Source organism: Cheilinus undulatus, linkage group 4, assembly GCF_018320785.1.
Source record: "Cheilinus undulatus linkage group 4, ASM1832078v1, whole genome shotgun sequence".
In the NCBI taxonomy this organism is placed as follows: Eukaryota; Metazoa; Chordata; class Actinopteri; order Labriformes; family Labridae; genus Cheilinus; species Cheilinus undulatus.
In genome coordinates this window covers 41,826,576-41,853,919 of record NC_054868.1, presented here as the reverse complement: position 1 = coordinate 41,853,919, position 27,344 = coordinate 41,826,576, and the positions used below count along the sequence as shown (strand labels likewise).

At 38.7% G+C, this 27,344-nt stretch overlaps 3 protein-coding genes across 15 annotated transcripts in view; 2 read left to right on the top strand and 1 right to left on the bottom strand.

Annotated features, from left to right (window-relative positions):
* The window catches only part of pcm1 (pericentriolar material 1), a 29,807-nt gene extending 24,065 nt beyond the window's left edge, over positions 1–5,742 (bottom strand). For 4 of the 8 annotated variants that reach the window (XM_041784094.1, XM_041784101.1, XM_041784100.1 and 1 more), the window contains exons 1-5: positions 5,568–5,742; positions 4,269–4,383; positions 2,827–3,075; positions 1,649–1,975; positions 338–508 (exon numbers count right to left, since the gene is read on the bottom strand). In XM_041784094.1, the coding sequence (XP_041640028.1) occupies positions 338–508; positions 1,649–1,975; positions 2,827–3,075; positions 4,269–4,364 (843 nt within the window). In that variant the 5' untranslated portion in view covers positions 4,365–4,383; positions 5,568–5,742. Of the gene's footprint in view, positions 1–337; positions 509–1,648; positions 1,976–2,826; positions 3,076–4,268; positions 4,384–4,787; positions 4,902–5,082; positions 5,201–5,341; positions 5,357–5,567 lie in introns of those variants that run through there. The other 4 variants (XM_041784095.1, XM_041784096.1, XM_041784097.1 and 1 more) reach the window with 4 other exon arrangements.
* Positions 5,743–5,795: 53 nt separating this feature from the next.
* sart1 (spliceosome associated factor 1, recruiter of U4/U6.U5 tri-snRNP) lies at positions 5,796–8,630 on the top strand. Its single transcript, XM_041784102.1, has 2 exons — positions 5,796–5,949; positions 6,120–8,630. The coding sequence occupies exon 2, from the start codon at positions 6,149–6,151 to the stop codon at positions 8,462–8,464; it is 2,316 nt and encodes a 771-aa protein (XP_041640036.1). The 5' UTR covers positions 5,796–5,949; positions 6,120–6,148; the 3' UTR covers positions 8,465–8,630.
* A 1,009-nt stretch (positions 8,631–9,639) lies between these two features.
* On the top strand, positions 9,640–25,654 carry LOC121508156 (oxysterol-binding protein 1-like). 6 transcript variants are annotated; one of them, XM_041784747.1, is made up of 21 exons: positions 9,640–9,746; positions 13,475–13,645; positions 14,234–14,442; positions 15,273–15,435; positions 15,533–15,644; positions 15,742–15,940; positions 16,029–16,140; positions 16,229–16,292; positions 16,403–16,570; positions 16,671–16,916; positions 17,025–17,145; positions 18,382–18,485; positions 18,638–18,733; positions 19,088–19,272; positions 19,750–19,979; positions 20,127–20,165; positions 20,340–20,387; positions 22,475–22,513; positions 22,632–22,664; positions 22,773–22,811; positions 23,198–25,654. In XM_041784747.1, exons 2-21 carry the CDS (start codon positions 13,512–13,514, stop codon positions 23,338–23,340), a joined length of 2,484 nt encoding a protein of 827 aa, XP_041640681.1. In that variant the 5' UTR covers positions 9,640–9,746; positions 13,475–13,511; the 3' UTR covers positions 23,341–25,654. The 6 variants fall into 6 exon arrangements, with proteins under 6 accessions (XP_041640681.1, XP_041640682.1, XP_041640683.1 ...); XM_041784748.1 differs by lacking the exon at positions 20,127–20,165; XM_041784749.1 differs by lacking the exons at positions 22,475–22,513; positions 22,632–22,664; positions 22,773–22,811.
* Positions 25,655–27,344: the final 1,690 nt, after the last annotated feature.

The following is a 27,344-nucleotide window of genomic DNA, read 5'->3' as shown; positions in this document are numbered from 1 at the left end:
AAACAGAGTCTATAAAATAGATAAGGTTTTTCGACACATACTACTACACAGTATATTTCACATAAATTCCCAAGTCTTGACTATGAAGTCATCCTGTAGCATACTACAGAGAACATCCTATCTTTAGCATCACATGAAACATGAATTATGTAATGAAGTTTCGAAGATCATGCAGAAAGATGTTTAAAAAAATACAAAAATAGGTTACAGTGCAACTGTGAATTACATATGATGAAAGATCTACACAAAACATGCTAAAAATAAGTATAATTTGTCACACAGCAAAGAACTAGATGTTAATCTGAAAGGATCCAGATGATGTAAATTAAAAACTAACCAGCATTTTCTGCAGGAACCGTAAATAAGATTTTTCCTGCTCTTTGAGGTGCTCGATGAGATGGGAGAGACGCTCCACGTTAGCCGGCACATCGTTCTTCTCCACCAGGTCATCCCGCATGGAGCTGGCCTTGCTGATATACTCCCGGATCTGGACCAGTTTGCTCACCACCTGAGACCGGACAAGGGGAGAGGGATAATGTTATAAGAATGTGGATTTCAGAGCAGAAAAGGAAAAGAACACAGAGAAGGATGTAAAGGAAAGGTGAGCTTGCATCTGTAGCGACTGCTCAGTCTTGCTAAAATAAGGGCAGAAAGGGGGTTGGGCACAAAATTCACTGGGCACCAAGGGTGGCATATTTATAAATTGCCCTAAATACAGCCTGGATTCAGCTGCACTAGCGCTCCCTCACTTTTATCCTAGTTCTCGATTCACACAGTAGTCTGGAGTGCAGTGATATGTTGGCAAAGTCATGTGTACATATGAAAGGGATTCATCCAAATTAAGAAGTTAATTATTGTCTTTAGTACTTCTTATCCTCGGAGGCATGAAAATAGATGCAAACACAACTTGTCTGCATTAGCCTCATTAGCGAATGATCTGTCGGCTAATTAAACCTAGGTATTTTCTTAACATCTAAGCACCTCAAAATTGGGCATGTTTATAAACACAATTCATTTGGGAATAGTCCTTTTTCTCTCCTTGTATGTCATCCTGCTAGCTGCTTTTCAGATCTTACAATGCTAGGTGGAGATGCAAATTCCTGACCATTGTTTAATTGTTTTTAATTTTTCTTCTTTTATGTTGCTGTTGTAGTTTCAAATACCTTCTTACAATTTTAATGCTCTCTTTGATGATTGTGCTGTTATATTTGTAAATCCTATAAAGCAGATATGACATAATTCTTTTGAAGTGTGAGAGATATCAGTGTCATATATCAATTAAAATCATCATGCTCTCCAGTGATATTTAGCAAAATAGTAATGTTACTTTATGGATTAATCTAACCACTGTTGTTATCCCTGAGTTTATCACTAACACCCCATATAAAGCTGAATTTTTTTTTTTGCTTAATTTCGTCACTTATATTCACCTTCTCTGTATTACTAAAAATGGTAATCCTCTGACTCCACCTGCAAGTTAAAGTTTTCACTTTTTCAGTGAAGTATCAAAAAAACTACATGGTATTTGGATTTTTAGAGAACAAAATCTATTTTTTCCATTCCTCTTGACTTCTAAAAACAAAGTAAAAATAATACAACTAGATTCTGAGCTGACTGAAACTTAAGAACAAACAAAACAAAATGTTACCTGGCTACTGTCTATTCTCGGCTCTCCTCTCCCATATTCTCTGTGCCCTGAGGGCCCTCTCTCTGTGCCAACACGGCTGGGCCTTGGAGTATCCTTGGTCAGAACTAAAGGGGTTAATGTGTCCCTGAGTCCCGGGCTCTGTTTCTTGGTTTCCTTAGTGATGGCCGGTGTGGTCGGGGCAGAGGAGGAGGGAGGGAGAAACTCCTTGCTTTTGTTAGTGTTCACATGCAGAGGTAGGAAGTTGTAGGGCTTCTTGTTCTCTCCAGCTAACTGGCGCTGGTTGTTGGCAGCTGTGACGCGACCCTGGGAGTCACTGCCGATGCTCCTCTAAAAAGAGAAGAAGCATAAATACAAGAAAATATCACTCACAAAAATGGGAATCATGCCTTTAAAACTGTGCATGTGTCTATTTTTTCTCAGCCATATTGCCACTGTTTGTATGACAAATCTCTGCAGTTTTCAAGCCATGATGTAAAATGATGGGCATTATAGGTTTTCCCCCAAAAAAGGACACCGTATACAACAAAGTAGGATGATACAATAAACCAAACCATGGAAAAACAATGCAACCACTACACTGACACAAATTCTCAGTCTTCTTTATCTTTTCCTGTGTCAATATTACAATGTTTTACTCAGTTGATGTTTTTTTCTCCTCCTGTTTTCATTTACTGCTCTGCCATGTACTCACACCTCTGCTAGACAGTTAAACAAGGTCATCCTGACAACTCAATAACAAACTATGAAAAATATTTTGCGCATTGCTTCCTTTACTCCCTGCCAAAGCATCACAGTAACACACTGGCATTTAATCACTGAACAGCTTGTTATTTTGTTTGACAATGTGAGAATCTTTAGAACTTTCATTCTGTGTCCCTGAGATTCCTTAACAGGGATTATAACTTGAGACTTTACAGGATTAGAAGCCTATAACCAGCAGAAAATGAGCAAAAGACACTTGTGTGTTCATACAATGCATGTACACTCTCACACTCTAGTTGGAAGAAGCACACAAGAAGTGTAGCAAGCTGTTTATAACAGTGTTGCTCTACAGGAAATTAAATGATACCTTTCAAGCAAAATATGGCATATGATTTGAAGCTATGCATCTGTTAACTGCAGTGCGACAGACAACAATATAATAACATAATTTTAACTGTGTGTTCTGGCAATCTCACCTCATCCAAGTCAGTGAAATTGATTCTCTGACGCAGCTTGTCCAGCTCAGCCTGGTCCGGGACAGACATCTGGGTGGTGTATTTGATGTGTGGAAAGGAATGAGGGGTGCGAGCTCTCCTACGACCAGCCCCCGGGGTGGACTCTGGTGAAATATCATTAGTCAGGCGGCTCTCCACGACAGCAGCTGAAAGCTTCTTTTTGTTCTTCTCTGAGGATCTATTGGCTTTCTTCTGCTGCACACCCCAGTCCTAACAAACATTCAAAATAACAACAGTTCCTCTGTTAGATAAAATGCATGTCTACTTTTAAAGGGACTATGGTTATCTTTAAATGACACATAGCGTGGTGTAAAAAGCAATCAGAGAAGGAGACACATATCAATGAGTATTGTTTATAGTTCAAGGCACAAAACGTGAGCTAAAAGGTTTGGGCAAATAATGTAATTGCAATTTTATTCCCCGATTTAAACTGCAATAAATTCTTCATCTTGTGTATTTCTTAACAAGCAATCGATAAATCATTCTATAACACAACAAACACAATATTAGGTAGATTAAACTAAGGATGAACAATTTTGAAAAAAATGTTTCATTGCAATTATTTCAAATAATTGTTGTATTGAGCAGAATGATGATTTGATGTCAGGTCAGCACTTTTCTGCATCAGCCTTTGTCCTGTACTACTCTGGCCTCCAGATGGCTATCTTTCAGGCCAGTGCCAGATCCATGCCCCATCTCTCCAGGTACCCTTCCAGCTGCCCCCTCCACAATGCACATGGTCGATCCCAGCGTCTGCACCAACCCACCAGGTCCTGGGCACCCAGCATGCAGTGAGCTGGATCAAGTCCAGGAAAGGGCACCAGGTGCCTGTAAAAATACAGCTGCCGTTCCTGTATCAGGCAGCTGACCATTCCCATCGTCATTCTCCTGAGCACATCAGCATTAGACACACAGTATTGCCAAGATGCGCCAAAGATAAGTTGTCACAAAAGACTTCAAGCCTCACAAGAGTACAGTAAGACCAGAAGGACCAAAAGACTCTGTCTTTCATCCACATGCTCAGGTACTGGGGCGCCACACTGTCTTGCTCACCCCATGTGCATTTAATGTCTCTCATTTTTAATAAAACAAACACATACAAAAACAATGAAAGTAGGATTGTTTCAGAAAAATGGCACTTGAATATTTGCATGTGAAGAGCAAAACAACTCTGCCTCAAAATATGTAATGAACTGGTATTCTGAAACACATTTCCAGTCAAATAAATAGTTCACCTTCTGCAATTTGAAAACTGCTGTAGGATACATTGTGATTTAACCTAAATACTGATTAATTGCCCAGACTTTTGGTGGCATCCGCTCTACAAATAAAGAGTCCCTTACATGTGTCACTGGGTATCATTGAATGAAACAGTCTTTTAAGGCGTTCTGCCTTGCCCTTACCATGTTGTTGAGCCTATCATCCAAACTTCCATTGGTTACAGTCCAATTGTGCAGCTCTTCTGCACTGTCATCAAAAGGAGAGCCTCCAGTTGCCATGTCACCCGCTTACAGCTTGCTGGAATTCACAACAAAAAGCATACTGGTGGTCACTAAACAGAAACAACACAAGGAAAGCACGTTATACAAGTGCCCATTAACTATGTTATGGAGGGAGACGTTAAGATTACTGTAAAGTGAACTGCATCTTCAAAGCTAGCTGGAAAGGCTGCGATGAACAACAAGCACACTGCACAGCATACTGAATAACAGGCTAACGTTTGTTCCTCGAAGTAGAAGTTTACCTCGACTCAAAACGAAAGCAACAATTATCCATACGGACGTATAAAAATCCCATTAAGTGTAATGCAAACAGCACAACGGTTAAAACGGATCAAGTGTATTTTGGCTAGCGGCTGGATGAAAGCGTCAGTGAAGTTATTTCTTGACAGCGGCCGTTAACGTTAGCAAACGTCAACTCACCCACCAGTCACGACAAGCTTGAAAGTGTAGGCATGTTCACCGTTGATACACCTGCTGTTTTATGTGTGACCTGTCTGTTTACGTTAACGTTAGCTGTCGCTGGGTTCTGTGTCTTTGGCCCGCTCGGATTCCCGGGGAAACACAATGAGGCATTCCCTCCACCACGCAGCGAGTTAGCGCGAGCTGTTTTGTTGAGACTCGCGACAGAGCGCATTGGTTAATGTTAGCGTTACATGCTTTCAGTGTATATATAGATAACTTGAAGTGCATGTTTTGTTAACAAAATCATACGTACACGATGTGGCTTCTTCTTTGTGAACTTTACAAGCTTAACATTTTGACCTAGTTCCGTCCTACAATCGCCATGGCAACACGTAGGATCCCCGTTGTGCACCCGTTCGATTACTTTGACTCTACAACACAAACATAATATGATCGAGCAGAAATCACTAAGCATTCAGCCAGAGAGTCAAGGAATTGCATGGAGCTTGCGTTAGTAGCTAGCTAATGCTACATAGCTTGATGACAGCTGCTGAAAGTGGAGCTAACTTTACATGTCATGACAAAAGTTGAATCATAGAAGCATCTCCGCTCGTGTTAGCCAGGCTACTATCCAGGGTGGTAATTAGGTTAGTAGTGGCATGAAGCAGGAGATTACAATTTGACAGGGCAGCTGAACACTTACGTAAGCAAACGACCGGTTAAAATACTGCCTTAGTGTAATGTTATTTGGAGCTGCGCTTGCTAAGTTAGCTTACATTTTAAGATAATGAACGTTACCTCTCAGAATGGAGATGAGGAGATTGTCCTTGCCTTGTACTTCGCTTAAATATTTAAAGTAGATGTTCTACCATTTAGTTAAGAGTCCGATGAAATCCATTTGATTAACAATACCGTCTTATGGTACCGAAAACGCAGCAACTCATGAATCCAGTGATGCATTTCTGGCCTGATATAACACTCCCGTACAGCAGGAGGCAGTATACATTAACTACGTACTCGCTAATCTTCAACCACCGGATGTGCATGTACAGGAAACAGTGCCATTATCGTTCAATGTTCGTTTGAGGAACAGCAAAGTTGAACGTGGGGATTATTGTTTTACTCGCTGGAGTAAACCGCACAGCCAAATTATTTCAATCTACACCGTTCGTCGTCCTATGTAAGAGTATTTCTTTTATTATAAGACTCTTTTTGTTCGGACTTGAGAGAGTTGTGTCGTCAGTTAGCCAGTTAGCTCTCAAAGCTAGCTTGAGCTATTAAGTGAAAGGAGATAAGAACGGTTCATCGCAGAGCCCAACACTGAACAAGAATTGTCTCATCTTTTGTTAGTTACGCTGCTGTAACCTTCTCGGGGAATAATGGGATCGTCTAAGAAACACAAGGAAAAGAGCCGTGACAAGGACGCGGAAGAGCGCCGTCGAGAACACAAGAAACATCGCCACAAGGACCGAGACAGAGATGCTTCAGACCGAGATGGGACTCGGGATAAAGAGAAACGAAAACGCTCCAGATCCAGGGAAAGAAGCGGACGAGATGGCCGCAGCAAAGGTGAGAGGAGCGGGGAGCCGAGAGTCAAGAAGGAGAAGGTTGATCTTGGTTATGAAGACAGCAATGCAGAAATTGGGCCCCAGTCTGCTAGCGGAGACGCATCTCTCAGCATCGAGGAGACAAACAAACTCAGAGCCAAGCTGGGTCTGAAGCCTCTGGAAATGAATGACAATAAGAAAGAGCTGGGGACCAAAGAAGAGCCTTTAGTGGCTGAGACCATCAACCCTGTTCTCATCCAGCAGCAGAAAGAGATGAGAGAAAAGCTTGCTGCTATGAAAGAAAAGCGCATCCTGAATCAGAAATTGGGAAAAGTCAAGACCCTAGCAGAGGATGACTGGCTCGATGACACTGCTGCATGGGTTGAGAAAAGCAGGAAGATGGAAAAGGAGAAAGAAATGGCTGAGAAAAGAGCCAAACTGCTTGAAGAAATGGACGAGGAGTTTGGTGTCAGCAATCTGGTGGAGGAGGATTTTGCACAAAGCAGACAGGAGGCCTACACAGCAGGAGATCTTAGGGGACTCAAAGTGCAGCACAAGGTGGAATCCTTCACTGAGGGCCAGACTGTCATCCTGACTCTGCAGGACAAAGGTGTTCTTGAAGAGGAAGAAGATGTGCTTGTAAATGTGGGAATGGTGGATAAGGAAAAAGCAGAAAAGAATGTGGAGTTGAAAAAAAAGAAACCTGACTACAAGCCCTATGAAGAAGAAGAGAGTGTGGATGATATGGTGACGTTTAAGTCTCGCTCTGTTCTTTCAAAGTATGATGAAGAAATCGACGGTGAGAAGAAAAAGAGTTTCCGGTTGAGTGCTGGTGGTTTTGCTGATGGAGAGCGAGAGCGAGAACTTCAAGCCATGAGAGAGACTCTAAGAAATCAGGCCCAGTCTTTGGAAATGCCAGCTCTCACTATTGCTTCAGAGTATTACACTCCTCAAGAAATGGTGGGTTTTAAAAAGACCAAACGCAGAGTGAAGAAAATCAGGAAGAAGGAGAAGACAGTTGCAGATGAACTTGCCCTTGATGACACCCGCAGCTCTGATTTTGGCTCCCGGACACGGGGTCGAGGCCGCAGACCGGTGGATGAAGATGGAGAAGAAGTAAAAGAGGAAGAGAGTACACTGTCACATTGTATACCCCTGTTGTCTGATGACATCAGGACAGCAGAAATGGACATAAGTGATGATGAAGACTTCATACCACCTGAGCCAGCTGCTATTGAGGAGGATGAGGCAGAGCAAGAGCTGCAGAAACAGCTGGAGAAGCAGAGAAAACTGAAGCAAAAGCAACTTCTCAAAGACTCTGGGGAAAAGGTGGCAGAGCAGATTAAAGCACTTGCCAGAGGCGAAAATGAAAATGATCCAGAAAAGAGAAACAACATTGTTTTCAATGCCACCTCTGAGTTTTGCAGAGCTCTGGGTGACATTCCAACTTATGGACTGTCTGGTAACAGAGAGGACCAAGAGGACATAATGGACTTTGAACAGGAAGAAGAGAAAGATGATGCTGGAGGTTCTGACTCGGAAATGGATGAAAATGTTGGCTGGAGCACAGTTAACTTGGACGAGGAGCAGAAACAACCAGATTTCTCCACAGCCTCTGCCACCATTTTGGATGAAGAGCCCATCGTAAACTCTGGCCTTGCTGCTGCCTTGCTGCTTTGCAAAAACAAAGGTCTGCTGGACACTCAAATGCAGAAGGTAGCCCGTGTCAGAGCACCAAAAGGTGCATTGCCCAATGACAACTACTGCATTGAGGACAAGATGGGCTTTGATGACAAGTACAGCCGCAGGGAAGAATACAGAGGCTTCACTCAAGACTTCAAAGAGAAGGACGGATATAAGCCTGATGTCAAGATCGAGTATGTTGATGATTCTGGGAGGAAACTCACTCCTAAAGAGGCTTTCAGGCAGCTGTCACATCGATTCCATGGTAAAGGATCTGGAAAGATGAAGACAGAGAGGAGGATGAAAAAGCTGGAAGAAGAGGCTCTGCTGAAGAAGATGAGCAGCAGTGATACTCCTCTGGGGACTGTGGCATTGCTTCAAGAGAAGCAGAAATCTCAGAAAACACCTTATATTGTTCTTAGTGGGAGTGGGAAAAGTATGAATGCAAACACTATCACCAAATAAGTTTGGAGAAGAGTGGATCATTTGTTATTATGTTTAATTCACACACACACACACACACACACACACACACACACACACACACATTTTAAGTAACTCCCTTAATTTCACCCCTAATTTGTACAAGCTTCATTGTTGTAGTAGGGATTTCTCCAATAAAGACTGTCAGTGAGAGTTTTTGTGTTTTCTTGTATTGCACATCAATAATATGAAAATTAAGTAAACATTCGCCAGCTACTGTAATAGCATGGTCATTTTTTAGTTACAGTTAAATACATGGCCAGTATGGTGCATTTTGTGTCATGACTCCTTTAAAAGAAATAGTTGGAAGTAGTATCTAAAAGGTCAAATATGCATTTGGGTTCTAGTTGTCGGAGGGGAAATAATAGTACATGTTTACTTAGACTTCAGAAATAAAGTGGTGTACAGTTTAACTGAAATTGAATTAAAAGCTTAAATTATTAGTAGAAATTGAAAACTAAAATATTAATTAGTTGGTCTGTCTAAAGTCTAAATTTATATATTATTAAATATGCAAACCTCTAAGATAAAACATTTAAAAATACACTTTATAACTAATGACCTTTATTGGTGTTTTTCAGCAACAAAGAAGAATTAGCTCTGTATTAAAATCACACATTCCTCAGGTATTTTGATCAAGGTATTTCAAAAATAGGGTACAACTTCAGAGGATGCTCATTTAAAGGGTCTTCATCAATTTTAATCCTTAAAATTAAATCATATTTAACTTAATTGTCAAGCATTAACCTCTTCATAAAGTCTTGATATCGTGTGCCCTGGGCAGTTTTCATTTTTGCAGAAATGGTCGCCCGCATTATGATAAAACGCCGAAAAAGTAAATTAATAGATCTAAGCATAGCATTTTACATGGCTACGACCTTTATCTCTACAAGCTTTATTGAAAGCTAGAGGCCGTTGACAGTTGGAGGGAACTACTGCGCATGTGCTGAGAAGAAATAAAATAATTGAGTTCAGAAATGTGCATTAAAAAATAATCATTAAATGATGTAAATAATAAAATATAAAAAAACAACTACTGCGACCTCTAACATTTTCTGTCCAGTTGTGTTTCTTCTTGTTTGTATCGCATTACCTTGGTGGAACTAACATTCACTGTTAATGTACTCTACGAACTCTTTATGTTGTTGCACAACCTGTAGCAAAGTAGTCCAAAGTAGTAAGCAAAGCTAACAGAAGCGAGCTAACGTCGCCTCATCCAGAACGGCATGCACACAATTAACAGCTAAAGTCTCACGAGTTTAAGGTAAGCATAACGAAAACAATACACTATGGTAATGTTACGGGCACTGAAATGACGACAAATAGCACAGTTAAACCGCTTGTTAGCATCTTTAACGACGTGTCAGCTGGTCTAGCAGCCTGCTGTCGATAAGCTAACAGCAAGCTTAGTGATTGACACTTTTAAGTAGCTTTAATGTTTGGAGTTGACTCGTCTTGTTCCTGGAAGTAACTCACTCTAGGTATGTTGTGTTTGTTAACACCTGGCCTGTCAGTACAGAGAATAACTGGCGGGTTTAAATGAGCGATAATTGTGGTGAGCAGCGTTGTCTTGAGAGTTGTCAGTTCAGTAATATTTAACGTTGGCGAAACATATGTCAGCACTCAGTCGTCTGCTGAAACGTGAAAGTGCAGAGATTTAATGTTAATATTATGATTAAAGTGTGAACAGTCATAGCAGGGTTGGTGACTGCTTAAAATGCTAATCCATCGATTCATATAAATGGGCTCCAGTTGATTTAGCTAACGATAGCTAACATCCTTGGCTGTTTGAAACAGGAAACATCTACAGTCAGCATAAATTTATTTTCGTATCTGTGACGTGATAAAGGTATTACTTCATATCATGGAATCTAGCACATGATCTGTGGATTAACTGTTTTGTGCTCATTTTAATTGAACAGGAAGTTAAACAGGCAGTGAAGTATTGATCTGATTGTGTAGATTAGAACTATTGATTTACAATCTTGCTATAACCCAAGAATAAAATACATGTATGTTATACACAGATATGATGATTAAATAGTGTTGACTTTAACAGACCGATTAACTGTGGTGTCTAAGTATCCGTGACAAATAGAAGACGTGTGTTAAATGCACAAGTGGAAGTAGTACGAGAGGAATGTTGTATCCAATCGGGCTGAACGATTGGGGTGAGTAATAAATGGCGATATTTTCCCCAATAGTGATATTGCCATTTTGATATGGAATTATTTTTTAAGGTCCTCATCTTGTGTATTTCTCAACAAACAAGCCATAAATCATTCTTTATTATAGTGAAATCTATATTTGCTAGACTAAACTAAGGATGAACAATTTTGAAAAAATATCAAACTGTGATTATTTTGAATCATTGCAAATTCATTGTGAATTGTTGCATTGAAAGGAATAAGGCTTTTACGTCTCTCATTTTTAATGACACAATAACAAAGGAAAGTAGGATTTTTTTTTTTTGTAACTTGTTTCTGGAAAAAAAATGACACTGAATGTTTGCATATTTAGAGCATAAGATTGCTGCATCAAAAAATGGGTTAAAGTGGTATTTCAAAGAAACATCACACCTTCTTTGTCTGTATTTGAGAACTGCAGTAGGAAATATTGTAATTAAATCGAAATTTTGATTAATTAAGCTTTAACAGGGTTTAAGGGAAAATTAAGGTATTAGATTTGGTACCAAACTCGAAAAAGTACAATGATGTGACTACTTATAAGCAGCTTAAGTTGAAAAATCATTCCTTCTTTTGCCTGCTGCTTTTTCACATTAAACCAATGTCTTTTTTTAATCAAAATCCAATATCAGAGTTTTCCAGGAGAGGTTAATTTGCATAAAATAACAAACACTTAAGACGTTTTCTTCTGTTATCACATTTTTATCTTAAAATAAGCCCAAAAAAACCTACCCAACCGTGCTGCTAATGTAACAGGTAAGAAATTGAAGATACGATAGGTCTTAAAATGTATGAAGAGGGCCTTGAAAAGGGTATTAAAAGGTATTGAATGGAATTTTATATTTTCTGTTTAAACCCTACTCAACACTTGCTCTTGTTGCTGAAAGGGTGGAAAAGTAAAATATCATCTTTGCTTCCTTAACAGTGAAAAAGCAAAAAGAGAATAGAATCTCCAGACTAATAAAGTGCATTCACTTAGTTTTCTTTAGGTGCACCCTTGATGCCTCACCTCGTATGCATTTTTTCACTACTTAATGTAAACTATATTAAATTTTTTATCTACCTCATGTAAATCTGCCCACATCATTGCATATTTTCTAAATTCTGATAATTTCTATTTGGTATTCTTGCCCCCTATGCACACCTTGCAACTATATCAATGCACACAGTCTTGTATATACTAGAAAATGTACCTTACAAGATAGTCTACATATTTATATCTTATTTTTTTACACTGTTTTTGTTTGTTTGTTTTACTTATTTTCATATTTGATGTTTAATTCCTGTAAATTAAGAGCAAATGTAACAGGGGTCAAGTTTCTTGTTTTGTAACGATAGTTGGCCAATAAAGCTGATTCTGATTCTGATCAGTCTGAGTGTCAGCAAGCATGTGCCGATCAGCTTGCCAGTTCCAAGTAGCTAAGAGAAAGTTTGGATATTCTTTTTTCTATATTAATAGGGCTTTTTTCTCAATTAAGTGTGCTATTAAAAATGAAGCAAAGGAAAATACATCCCACAAAATGTAATTGAATTAAACTAAAATGACCATTTATAAAATTACCATAAATGGTCAACTATAGCAATATAAATTAAGGTAAATCTTTACTCTCTACCTCTGGTAAGGAGTTTACAAAGCAGTAAGGCTGGATAATATAGGCTAAGAATAAAATGTCCTATTTTTTCACATCAGAACCTGATGAACAAATTGAATCTCTCTTTCTTTCTAATAAACAAAAAAATAAAAAGAAATGACTCATGCAAGTGTTAATTATCAGTAACTAAAGAAACCAAATTTTCTTTTCCAGGACAAAGTGTAAGCTCTAAACATGTCTTTAAACGTGTTCTTTGTAGTTTCAGGAGTGGAGAGAGGTATTTGCATAAACACTAACGGTCTGAAAGTTTTTATCTGCTTAAGAAACAGACGCAAGTTAATGCTAAAATCTATATGTGACCTACAAAGCAAATAAGACCACTAAAAGAATTCTGAATACTGTATTTCTGTATTTGTATTTAATTGAATGTAATCTTTGCCACTGATTTAGACAAAAACATGGCACACAGACTTAAAGTGTGTTTAATTGCAATTAGGGATGCACAATATTGGACACACAATATTTGCCAATGACTGATATGCTGATATTTACAAAATATTTTTTGCCAATACAGATAAAAGTATTTCAATGTAGTTCAGAACCAGAACTGTAGCCTTTAAAACTCTTAATTTACAGTTTGAGAATGAGCAAACTAACTATTTTAGTCCTTAAAGCACACTCTAAAGTGTAATAAATGATGATGAATGAAGAAAAAGACTTAAGCTGATAGAGGTCTGTTGGTCAAACCTGAAACTCCACTAACACATTTTTAAAGCCAAGTGTTGGTTGTAAACATCAGCAGAAATGTGTATATCTGCAGACCCAATATTCACTTTTAAAGCGATTATCTGCCAATACCAGCATTGTGCCGATTATTTTGTGCATCATTAATTAGAATTTAAATGTAAAAGATTGAGAATTAATTATATAATTGATAATAAAGTCACTAAAATGTTTTTCCTTAAGTTTAAAAACGCTGGTTATCCATAAGCAGTATGTATATAAAAGGCTTTGTTTTGTTGATTTGGGTCGCCAAGACTAACAGAATGTAATTTTTCAGCATTTGCTTTAACTTTGAGTATCATGCAGTAAAGACATTTTCAATTTCCCAAAATTACGATTATCAATAAAACTGATTTATCACCCATCAGATTCAACAGAAGGATGCTATTAAGTATCAATGAAAATCTGAAATTAATCTTGATTCCACACAGGCTCTTCCTTCACTCAGTGAAACCACAGACTGTTGTGATGTCGGAGCCTAAGCCCCCAACCCCGACCCCTGGCGACAACTACAAGGGTTGGCTCTTCAAGTGGACGAACTACATTAAAGGTTACCAGAGACGCTGGTTTGTCCTGAGCAATGGGCTTCTGTCATACTATAGGTAAGCAACACACATTTTACTGAATGTGTTGGATATAGTGATAAAGGATTTTATTTTTCTCTAACTAAAGAGGGGGTTTAGTGGGACTTAGAATGTTGATTCTTGTTGTTTTGAGCCTGCTACCCACAAAATAGATTCAAAAGCAATGTTTTTAATATTCACACATGGAAATAGGTGCCTTACTAACACCTGAATGCTCAATTTAAAGAAGTAGAAGTAAACCTTTATTTTTCTGTTGAATAACCCACCTGTTGCTTTCAGGATTATATACTAATCATTTAGGTTATTGAATGTCAAAAACAATAATGAGAAAAATAATTGTTGAGAGCCCAATAATACTACACATTTCTCCAACTGTCCATTGAAGGAAAATCCTCATTTTAAAAAAATGGGCTCCAGCTTGTTCAATATGAGGTTTTTTTTTTTTTTGCAAATATTTGGACAACTGGAGACAATAATTTAAACCATTTATAGGTTAACTTTAAACAGCGATTGGGGATCAAGATTCGTTTGGAAAGTTAAAATAAAAGTCATGGCAGCCGCCCGACTTTACCACACAGGGTCATCTCTTTTTCTGCTTGTGTCCAGGAGCCAGGCAGAGATGGGTCACACATGTCGAGGCACCATAAACTTGGCAACCGCCAATATTGCAGTTGAGGACTCGTGCAATTTTGTCATCTCCAACGGAGGAGCACAAACCTATCACCTGAAGGCCAACTCAGAAATAGAGCGGCAGAGATGGATCACTGCCCTAGAGCTTGCCAAGGCAAAAGCAGTTCACATGCAGGCTGAGTCAGGTAAGAGTGCAAACATACATGTTAAAGAATGCACAAAAAATACTGAGCAGGGTCTAAGTAGCGTATACTGCTGTAGAGTGCATTTAGAAAGTATTTAGACTCCTTTCACCTTTAAAATGCTACAGTTGGAAAAAAAAATATGTTCCCATTAATCTACACTCAGTCTGTACCCTATTATGAAAAAGTGAAAACACCTTTTTAAAAATATTTGCAAATTTATAAAACATATATATATTTTTTAATATCTCAGTGACAGAAGTATATATACCCTTTGCAATAACACTTGAAATTTAGCTTAGGTTCCTCACCTTTCTCTTGATCTTTGCTGAGATGTTTCTATACCTTGATTTGCGTCCATCTGTGGTAGATAAAATTGATTGGACATGATTTGGAAAGGCATACATCTCTCTGAAAGTTTGCAAAAAAAAGTTGCATGATAAAGCCATGTGGGCTTTTATGTATTTTGCGTGAGCAGGGACTCCAGTCTTGCAACTCTGCCATAAAGCCCAGATCTGTGGAGGGCTGCAGTGAAGGTTATTCTTCTGGAGTCATTCCAAGTGACCATTGGGTTCTTTGTCACCCCTGTTACTAAGGCCCTTCTCCCCAGATTGCTCACTTTGGCTAGGCAACCAGTAGGTTTGCAAAAATTTCATAAGTTTAAATTACATTTTTTTACTGTAGCATCAGGCTCCAAGAAAACAAAATTGAAAAGGCGAAGGGGTCTGAATACTTTATGAATGCACTGTATGTGTATTTCTCTGTGTGTAAAGCATATTCCTCTTGTCTCTTTTTGTTCTTATTCACATTATCTGTATTACTTTTTCTCTCAGATGACTCTGGTGATGATTGCCCATCAGTGCCCCCCACCTCAGGACAGGGTGGGGGCTGCCGTAACTCAGAAATCCAGTCCACTCTACGCACACTCAACAGCAAGGTGGAGGACCTCACCACCTGTAATGATCTCATTGTAAAGCATGGGTCTGCCCTACAAAGGTAGCATTCATCTGACTGAACACTTTGCCTATTTCAGAAAAATAATACAATATAAGAAAAGTTTTTATATTCACTCATCCATTGAATCCATTCACAGGTCCTTGTCAGAACTGGAGGCAATACGTGTCGGAGGGGACATGGGAGAAAAGATCAAACAAGTTACGGAGAGAGCGACGCTGTTCAGAATCACCTCTAATGCCATGATTAATGTAAGACATTCAGGGGTAAATTACTGAGGAATGCATGACATCTTGAGAAGGATTAGCTCACTGAAATATTCCTCTTCATTTTGTCCTTCCCCTCAAGGCTTGTAGAGACTTTCTCTCCCTGGCTCAGAGCCACAGTAAGCGCTGGCAGAAGGCCTTACAGGTTGAAAGAGACCAGAGGATACGGCTGGAGGAGACCCTGGAGCAGCTGGCCAAACAGCACAACCATTTGGAAAGAGCTTTTAGAGGAGCTACAGTTCTCCCATCTTCATTCAGCAATTCCACTTTAGGAAACAAAGGTGAGGCTTTATCCCCAAGTTGAGCTAGTGTTTATGGACTGTTGGTGTTAGCAAGAGCTTGCTGCTCAGTTGTCTGCATGTTCTTCAGGTGGTTCAGGAAAAGGTGACGCCAGCGACGAGGATGATGATAATGAATTCTTTGATGCTATGGAAGACCCAGCAGAGTTTATTACAGTTCCTGCTGATCCCAAATATCACAGGTTATTATACATCTGTCTTTTTCAATTTTCCTTCATATCTCTGACTGTGCACAGTTTTGTTTTCAATGTTCTGTATTTTGTTTATCAGGAGATCTGGCAGCAACGTCAGCGGGCTCAGCAGTGAGACTGGAATGGACGATCAGTCAGTAAATGTGGGTTAACTTCATTTTTTCAAGCAAGTTTTGATGTGAATTGACTTGTCTCTTCTCCTTAGCACTGCAGTCTCCTGACCCTTAAGGCTGTTTTTCTTCTCTTCTTCCAGTTCGATGAGCTGTCTTTGGCATCCAATCCAGAGTCTCCACAGCCCCAGGAGCTAGAGCCGGTTAGACAAAGAAGGACACGAATCCCTGACAAGCCCAACTATTACCTCAATCTGTGGAGCATCATGAAGAACTGCATTGGAAAGGAGCTGTCAAAGATACCAATGCCTGTAAGAAACAAGTGCTCCTATCAGTGCAAATTATGCTTTACTTTGTGAGAGCAATTAAAAGTAATCAGACTTTTTCTATGGGTAATTTTCTGCTTCTTAGGTAAATTTCAATGAGCCCCTCTCAATGCTGCAGCGTCTGTCAGAAGACCTGGAATACTACGAGCTGCTGGATAAGGCTGCTAAATGTCAGAGCTCTCTAGAGCAGATGTGTTATGTCGCTGCTTTCACAGTCTCTTCCTACTCAACAACTGTCCACCGCACAGGAAAGCCCTTCAATCCTCTGCTAGGGGAAACATTTGAGCTAGACAGGCTAAAAGAGTGTGGCTACCGCTCTCTTTGTGAGCAGGTAAGGCTGATACTATGCAAGAAGATGTATCATTTTAAACATGTGATTTTTCTAGTTTCACGTGATGTTTACTACAGTGTCGTTACTACATCATTCCCTCCTTTTCAGGTGAGTCACCACCCACCTGCTGCTGCTCACCATGCATACTCAGAAAAGGGCTGGAGCCTCAGACAAGAAATCACCCTGGCAAGCAAGTTTAGAGGGAAATATCTCTCTATCATGCCTTTGGGTGAGTGTGTGCAAACTAAGAGCAATCCTTTTTTTACTGCACTTATTCCACCTTTTTAAGGTGGAACAAATAGTGACTGGAGTGAATTGAGTAGTGTTATTAAAAAAAGTTGCCAAACGCAAGTTTTATTTCTTTTTGATTACTTGCAGAAATTCTTAAGTTTGAAACAATATACACAATATGGACAAAAGTATTGGGCCACCTGACCATTGCACCAACAGGAACTGTAGTGTTGTTGTATTCAAATACATGCACTTTAATATGTAGTTTTTCCCCTTTTGCTATTTTAAAGCTTCCACATTTTTGAAAGGCTTTCCACAAGATTTTGGAGTGTTTTTGTGGAAATTTGTGCCCATTTATTCTGAAAGTATTTATGAGGTCAGGCACTGATGTGAACGAGAAAGTCTGGCTTGCAATTTCAATTCCAGTTCATCTAAAAGATGCTTGATGGGGTTGAGGATAAGGCTCTGTGTGGGCCAGTCAAGTTCTTCCACACTGAACTTATCAAATTGTGTCTTTATAGTCCTTGCTTTGTGCACTGGGGTACAGTCATGTTGGAACAGAAAAGCACCTTGCACTAAACTATATCCACAACGCTGAAAGCATAGCATTGTCCAAAATGTCTTGTATGCAGAAGCATCAAGATTACTTTTGCACAACATGCATCGTAGCAGTCGTTGACACTACTCTGCAGTCTTTCACTTCATGGATGAGTTGCTGCTGTTTCTAAATGCTTCAGTTTCTTTTAATATCACTTACAGTTGACTGTGGAGTATCCAGCAGGGATGAAATTTCACTAAGCTTCTTGTTGCACAGGTGGCATTCATCACAGTAACACGCTTGAAGTCACTGAGTTCTTTAGAGCAAATACTTTTGTCCACATATTTTATGAATTTAAACTGTTAATAGAAGTAAGATTGAAAATGAAATTGTTTTACTGTGTTTTTGCCTTCACTCCCATCACTTTGTGTAAATGTAAGTCAGACTACTAAGTATTAACTGAAAAGAAAAAATTATTTGATTTTCCTCAGTGAATTTCAACAGGCAGATCTTGCTGTCTCTGTTAACATCATAGGGGATCTTTAGTTTGAAAAGGTTAGCTTCCACTGCTCTACAGTTACATGATAACATAAAGAATGGAATACTAGAATCAATGGTTAACAATAATAATATTTGGGTGAGCTATTTTTAGACGTATGACTTCTTGATCTAACTCTAATCCCTCTCTGTTTCCAGGTTCTATCCAGTGTATATTTGAAAAGAGCAACAATCACTACTCCTGGAAGAAAGTGACTACAACAATACACAACATTATTGTTGGTAAACTGTGGATTGATCAGGTACATTTAAAACTGTTAAAGATTTTACATCTGCTAACTACCAAGGACAGATAAATAATGTTATTATAAAACAACTTTCTTGTTATCTTACTAGGTTTTATGCTGTGTAACTTAAACTGAAAATATTTTGTCCTTTCTTTGTTTCTGTCTAGTCAGGGGAGATTGATGTGGTGAACCACAGGACAGGAGATCGCTGCCACCTCAAATTTACACCCTATAGTTACTTCTCAAGAGATGTCCCAAGAAAGGTCAGCTCTTAAGTCCTTTTTTGTTTTGTTTTCTTCTCATAAGCACTTCCTGTAAGACGCATAGCTAGTTTTTCTCTCCAGGAATATGCCTAATATGGAAGGGAGAAAATAGAAGATGGCTTGATAGTTGAGTAGCGCCTTATTTGCAACAGCTGGGGACCTCTAGGTGTGCAGCCTGAGTTCAGAACTGGCCTGTGACTCCTTTCCCACATGCCGCTCCCCACTCTTTTCTCTGATTTCCTACTCTGTCCTATCTAAGTAAAGGCAAAACCCCCAAAATAAATAGGATAAATATGTATCCCTATACTGCAAACCTTGGGTAATATTGAACTAAAAGCTTTGTTTGTTTCTCAGGTAACTGGAGTTGTCACAGACAAGGACGGGAAGGCCCACTATGTGCTATCGGGTACCTGGGATGAGAAGATGGAGTTCTCAAGAGTAATGCAGAGCAGTAAAGGCGAGAACGGCACTGAAGGCAAACAGAGGACAGTCTATCAGACCCTCAAAGCTAAAGAAATCTGGACAAAGAATCCTTTACCGTGAGTTTCCAAAGTTTTCAAAAAGATTCTGATACCTCTTGCTGATAGAGTCACCCAATAAAAGCTCTTAGAGGTTCTGTTGTGGCATATAAGGATACCCAATACTGGATTTTGCTGATATCCAGTACACTGATACGCATAAAAGAAACAGGCATAAAACAAGGCAAACAAGATTTGATTGCACCATAAATGATGAGTGCAAAAACTTAAACTATCTGTAGTTCAAACCTAAAACTTCAGTCCTTAGAAGCCACATAACAGTATAAGGGATGCGGATGAAACAAGAAAAAAAACTGCATCGCTGGCAGGTTTATTAGCTCTGCTTAAAACTGCAGAAACTTCATCTTATAACATAAAAAATTCTACCAGTATAATGTGTGATTTGTAGATACTTTTAATCAACTTTAAGATGATAATGTTAATTTCCTCCATCCCTGATGGCATTGTGTCTTTGTTCTTTTATGCCTCTGACTTTAGAGAGGGAGCAGAGACTATGTACTACTTCTCCACACTGGCCTTGACTCTCAATGAACCAGAGGAAGGAGTGGCGCCAACAGACAGTCGCAGACGCCCTGACCAGCGGTTAATGGAGGACGGCCGCTGGGATGAGGCCAACGCAGAGAAACAGAGGCTGGAGGAGAACCAACGCACAAGACGACGAGAGCGGGAGAGGGAAGCCGTTAAAACAGCAAGCACACCTGAAGAAGGTAAAAATAAAGGAAGAAATGTATCGTTTTTCTTAGTGTTTGTGTGTCTGTTTTGTGTCTCTGTCTCCTCTTTAACAATCCATTCATCTCTTGTCTACCTTGTCTTTCTTGGAAACACTGTCTGCTTGTCTCTGTCTCAACCCTAAGCTGTCTCTGAGGATTCAATCAATGATTCACCCTTAAAAAGCAAGTACCCCTCTCTTAGCCTTTTAACCCCTTTGCTAGATATATTACCTTTAGATTCAAAGCCACATGTATGATATGTTTGTGTCATAGGAGGTTGTTAATTGTCCAGTGCAGCATCTTCCCAACCCTTCATCCACCTTTTACCATCTTTTCACTCATTTCTTTTCCATTTAGCTGATGCGGTGGAGACTGCCACAGAAGCTAATGAGGTTTCAGAAGAAAGCAAGTATCATTCACAGCATAACAAAATTTGCACTTTTAAAGATGCTTTGTGTAGGATTTTAGCAGAGCAGTGTGTAAGAATCTATGTTTACTTTATATTAAGTAAATAAGACTATTTTCTAAATACTTTTAACTTCCCATTTACTGGCATATGAGCTCATAACTACGATGAAATAGCTTTTGTGTTACATTTGGTTTGAAACAACAAATTTCTTGTTGGTCAACTTGCTCTCCCTTAATGGTCAGCTACAAGTGAAAGGATGAAAATCCTGAAATGACTTCATACAAATTTTACATCACTACAGTTTTAAGATTTTAAACTAAACTAAGCTAAACTTGAATAAAAAAGAGTAGCACTGAGAGGATTTGTAGCTTATACCAGTCTCTGCACTGCCAGTTTGTTTATCAGCATAAAAAGTCCAGTGAAAGCTCCTGTGATGAACTTTTCATCCGTGATGATTTTGGCACCATCTGTTGGCAAAATGTCTTAACCTGCAAATAATCAGTCGTCTCTGATTTGCTTTTTGTAGGTCACAAAGAGGCATCCCTTTTCATTTCAGACTTTCATAACTTATTGAAAATTTCTCTGAGGGGCTTTAATTACTGAAAATATGTCTAGTAAAATAAGCACAACAAGCATGGTGCTCTCAGTCAAAACATTAACATAAGATAGCATGCTGGAAACACTGCTCAGCTTCACCAACCTCCTTTGCTTACTTCTCATTTGGAAAACATGACTGACTTCTAAAAAAACACAACACTCCATAAGGTGTGAAACGTGAAGCACCGCTTTAATTCCATGAACAAATTTCACATAAGGAGGACAAAAGCTGTTAAAAAGTGGCCCTCCTTTTAACACTGTGACCAATTCAGGATTATTTGCAAATAACTCTTGATAAGTAATCTGTTTTGTAAATGCAACTTAAGGAGTGATTTTTTTTATGGGACAGAGTCCTAATTTCAAAATAACAAATCAGCAACAGAGGTGGGTCAAGCTGAGCACTGTACTGAAGTTGACATGGAAATGCCTTTGAGGGGGGCCACATTGTTGTGGTGGTCAGAGGGGTTGGAGAGACGGCGTTCTGCATCACGGGTGCGCTTGTGCAACAAGCCCAAGGCCAAGAATAATCTTGAGCAGCATAATATGTGAATGAGATACAGTGCTTAACGAATTTATTAGACCACCTGTTATAAAAACAAGAAAACACAAATATTTTGATGAAGTGCTTTAAAGCGGACTTTCATTTTCAGTGAGCTCTCCACGTTTTACCATTTTGAACAGGAATGAGGAATTGCCAACTGAATTCACCTTTTTAAACCCAAATTTAAGCCGGCTCTCTGGGCTTCTCTGAGAAGTCAGAAATGAATCAAGCATAACATTCAACCACTAAAACTCATTTTTCTGTCCAGGAATGTGAGTAAATAACTATAATTTGACATATTAGTCAAGAATAATAATGTGCTTTACTATTTTTTTCAGGGTTTTTTTGGAAATCAGTAAATTTGAAAATTCATGCATAACAACAATAATTATATTTTAGCTTTAAAAATATCATTTTGGTTAAACAGCTTCTACATATTGGTGTGTTAACCATTGCAGAAACATAAAAAATGATTTTGCTAATTTCCAATGCTGTTAATTTAGGCCAGCTGTGGCATAAACCTTACTTTGGGTGGTGGTCTAGTAAATTTGTTAAGCACTGCATATCACCGAAACAGCAGTTTTCTGTAGCAGTTCATGTAGTCCTAAGCAGTGATGGAAGTTAGCAGTCAAAACATGTCAAGGTAACAAAAACATCTATTTGTTTGTCAAAAAGAAAAAAATAAGTTATTGGAGACGCTATGAACCTCTGTGGATTGTTAAATGACATACCTTAAAAGTTAAACAAGCAGATCCTTTTTCAAGCAGAAAGTGCTCCATAACTCTGCTGCCTAATGTTTCTTATCTGTCCCTAAATTTTTGACAAGCTCATTTTGCATTAAATGCTACACAAAGCACTTCTGAAATGAGTGTTCTCTAGAAACCTGTGTGGACTGTTGACACTGTTTGATTTGTGGATTCACATCTTTCTTTTCGTGCTGTTAAGCTGACACAGAGGACTCTCTCTCACACGCATCTGCTGCATGCAAGTAGCCCCTTATATTACATTCTCTGTTCATCCCCTATATCTTCAAAAAATATTCCCTTCCCAGTCATTTATGTCTTAACCTTCAAAGATTCATCCTTCATCATTCTGTTTTCAGCCCCTTATGGACCATCTCCACACCCTTATTCAAGCAAGTATTCTGATCATGATGTTGCACATCCAGAGCAATAATCTTAATGTATTCAGACTCGTCATCTTGAATCGTTGTGTCCATTATTTCCTCCTTTACTTTCTTTAGCTGAAAGCAAGGACGGTCCTTATGGAGTTCAAGTCAAAAGCAAGTAGCGCACGATTTGTTTTGTAGCATATCAGGAATCTCATAGAAGTTTGTAGCCAACAGTAGAATCACCACAGATTTAGTATTTGAGTATTTTAGAGTAGCCTTTTGTCTGTCATTGTGGCCCTTGGTAGCCAGGGTATAACATATGAGGACTATTCCCTCCATGCAGTAGAGGCCCTGCCTAGTGACCGATGCTCTGTTTTTGGTTGGAATAAAGTGCATCATATGACCATGACCTGAAACATTTCATATAAAGACATTAGCTACATACCAGCATCAGTAAGCATGATATGTTTTCAGGGAACTGGCTTCAAAATCCTCCCAACACATCTCTAAAGTTTCTTCTACTTGCCTGACCGGAGATTTCCTTTATTTTCTTATAGGCTTCCATCAAGACAACTACCAAGCCCTGTGGTTTGAGAAGGTGGACGACCAGGTATCTGGAGAGACCCTGCATGTCTACAAAGGCGGTTACTGGGAGGCCAAGGACCAAGGAAGCTGGGATATGTGCCCAGACATCTTCTAATCCCAGCAGAGTCAGTGTGTGCTGCACAAATAGGAGGATGGACAGAGATGACTTATCTTACTCTAGCTACAGTGGAGAATCAAGACTGGCATCTTAAGTGTCCCACAACTTCAACAAATCTTCATACATTGCTCCTCTTTCAGGCAGTAACTGCTCAGGGCCGTCTGGGCTTCACTGTTAATGTAGATACAATGTGCAGTGTGATATTGTGCAACACTGCAGCTGTGCAGAGTTCCCTGTCGCTGCCTCTGCCTCTCAAATATCAGTGTTTATTTATGTGTTCATTCACTGGTCCAACATTTGATTTGCACAAGGCAACAGAATATTGTAAAAATGTCTTTATGCATTTCCCTGAAAGCACTATTGTCAAAGGAGTATTCATTCCAGTATAAATGTTAGGCTTCTGCCTTGCTTTTTATTTTATATGTTGTTTCATCGGCATACCTGTTTCTGCAATTAACTTCTTCTCCCTTAGGACAGAAGAGCCATGAGTCTTAGTTTAATCACACCAAGTGTCTGTGAGGGCCTGTGTCCATGGATCATGCTTTTTGCACTGGAAGTGCTCATTGTCAATTCAAAACCAGTGTAGTTCAGTGTTTCAACACAAAACACCCCAGCTTCAGCAGTTTTTGTTGTGTTCCCAGCAGTCATGTAAATACATGAAAATAATAGAACAGAGCTAGTTTAAAAGAAGCTCTACCAAAAGAAGCAGAAGTCCAATTTGTATCCTAGCAACTTATAAAACTGCTGAGATTGCTCTAAAACTGGGGCTGCAGGCCCCACCAGTGCAAAATAACTGTTTATGTTAGTGGTACTCAACCTTGCCCTATTCAGAATCCAAACAGTTGACAAAATATTTTTTCAAGCGCCATAATCACACCCTCTGCGACACCCCACCGTGTGTATGGAGGCTCGTTGATGATGACATATTGCAATGATCATCATGAAGTATGAGTGTAGGACAGCTCCAATAGCAAGAAGCTGCAGAAAAAAATATTTAAGGTATGAGATACTGTAGCTTTTATATGAGGCATCACAACTGAACCAGTTAACTTACTGGAAAGATGCACTAGCTGACGTCTCTATCACTCACAGGTATGAAATGGTAATAATAAATGGTTTAAAAGAGGGCTTGTTATACACTCGGGCCACCTGCTTAAGTATTGGCTGTATGTGGTAAACAAATAGATTGATGTGACTTGGAATCATCTCTGCAGGAAGTTCTTCCCTTTTTGTTTCTTTATGCATTTTTAATTGTTTTCAAGCAGGACTTAAAGAGCCACAACCTGTCATAAAATAGCTACATGTAGCTCTAGAGCCACAGGTTTATGGACACAGGCCCTCGATAGCTGAAGCAGTATATACCAGTTACAGACCACATCATGGCTTTGATGATTCTTACAAAATAAGAGATGAATACTGTGTACTACCAGGGAAACTTTTTGAACTTTAACCTCATCTCTGTCCATTAGGGATGCGCAATAGTTTCTGTATGATATTGGTATTGGCAGATTATCACTTAAAAATCAAGTTATCGTTATTGACATATATAAACATTTCTACTAATAACTACAAATAATAATTTAGCTCTAAAAACCTGCCTGTATTGGCCTTATAATCAAGCAACTTACTGGAGTTTCAGGCTGGACAAACAGACCTTCATGAGCTTTTTCTTCATTCATCACCATTCCTTACACTTTAAAGTGTGTTTAAAGAATTGAAATGTGTGAATTTGCACATCTCATAACTCTGAATTGTGTGTTTTATGGACTGTAGTTTTAGGTCTGAACTACATTTAAAGATTGGTTTTAGCCAAAATTAGCTTGTCAATATTGGCATATCACATATTGGCAAAAATCCACTATCATGCATCCCTACTGTCTATACTAATTGGCTTTGAGGTGCAGCTTCCAACAGCAAAAATTGGAAATATTTTCTGTGCTGACTGACAGATGTTCAGCTGTGATTATTCAAGTCAGAATAGCAGCAGAGTAAGACAGAGATTTCAGCTGCTTGAATGCAATGAATCATTGCTAATGGACACAGCCAGCATAGCTTTTTTGATCAGTACAGCACGCAATGAAGACTTCAGCCTCAATTTTCAAAGCTGCCTCTCTTGAGAGATATCCACATATAAAGTAGATATTTTCCTCATTGCTAAACTCTGTGGTAAGGCAGTGAGAATGTATTATGATTAAGATTTACTCTTCATGAATAAGCCCAGAAAATTCCTCTTAGTCTTTTTTGAAAAACTAAATAAGGGTCTGAAATGTGCACATATTTTGATCTGTAACTAAGCTTTTTTTTTTTTCTTCACTACACAATAATTACATTTCAAGATTTGTCTCCTCATTTTTTATCATCCAAGACTGATATTTTGTTGTTGAGCTCACTTAATTAGATATTATACCATATTTAATACTCTGTACTGTAGTAGTACCAAACAGCTATGTATAATTACAGATGAAGCCTGAGGAAACTGATTGCTTTATTTCTAGCCATGCAGGAGAAACATTCATAACTCTGTCTTTTGTTTGTTTCTGATATTTATTCTTTTTTTTTTTTTCTTTTTTTTTTTTTTTTATTATTTGGCACAATACCTTAAAGAAAGTGTGGTTCCAGGTGTTATAAATTACATCTACACTAAACAAAGAAAATCCTTTTGGATAGTGGGACACTAAGCCTGCAAACTACAGGGTAACATCATGTAAATCCTCCTTCTTGAGGGGACCAAGCTGTTTGTCTCTGAGAGTAAGAGTCTTTGAAAATGAAACCTTTTGGTGTCTGAGATTAACCTTATTTTGACAGTGAAATATGTTAAGATGTCTCTTTTTCATTCTTCATGTTGTACAAAAACCCAGGCGTGGATTTTCCTACTAAAAATTTTTTGTTCTTAATAATATTTGGACCAAACATTTCATTTCATTTCTCAATGAACAGTCATCACTGAGCTGTGTGCTGGTTTCTTCTGGCTCGATGATTGGTGAAGTGAAGGGCAATGTGAGGCAGGAGTTTTTTGTCTTCCTGCTTTCCTTCAAACTTCTTGATCAAAGCTTTAATCTTGATGTAGGGTATCTTATGCAGCAATAAGAGTGCCTCATTGTGTGCACATGTGGCACAAACAAATCATGAGGTCCGTGTGAAGAGAAAGCGTGCTATAAACTGCAGCAACTCTGTTTTCATTGTATTTGTCTTTGTTGTTTGTCATGTGAGTGGAAGGACTGTGTGCTTGGTGAAAATGTCAATTTAATTTTATATTCAAGTGTACTTAAAGGAGAACACTGAAAATGAAGATCACAGGACATAACGTTGCAAATATTTCTGTGTGAATGAATATATAAAATCGTGATGTTATTGTGATATTAACTTGTTATATTGATAGAGAATCTAATGGCAGCAAAGCACTTTTGATTTTTCTTTTACTCTGAAGTGGATTTTCATCATGTGAGCTGAGTGAACCATATTACCCAGAATCCTCCTCTCTAAGCTAGAGTAGCTTTATTTGAAACCTTACTCATTGTTTTTGCTGTGATTTAGATTTCATCACATCATTCAAAGCAGTTATGAAAAGTGTATGTGAGGAATGTACAGTTTGATGCACATTACATCTTCTGATGAGTTTACAGCTTTCTGTCTGTCCTCGTTTTTATAATCTTTGTTCCTGTTGGATCCTTTTCTACTAATTCCTTTCCAATCCTTAAGATTTGATCTGTTTTTTCATAAATTTGTTCCTTTTTCATTCCTTGTTGTGATTCCTACTCTGTGGACATTGTCACAACACGCTGCCACAACTTCCCATGATTCTTTGAAATTGGCTGAAGGTGTTTTTGCGTACAGTTGATCCGTTATTTATCATGCCCTGTGTGATTTGACAGATAAACAGTTCACTTATGTTGGAGAATTATTTGTCATGTGAGTTGGTTTTAAAATCTTTGTTGATCCATGTGCAGTGATTGCAAACATATGTCCATTAATGAAAATATAAACTAGTGTTAAGTCATTGT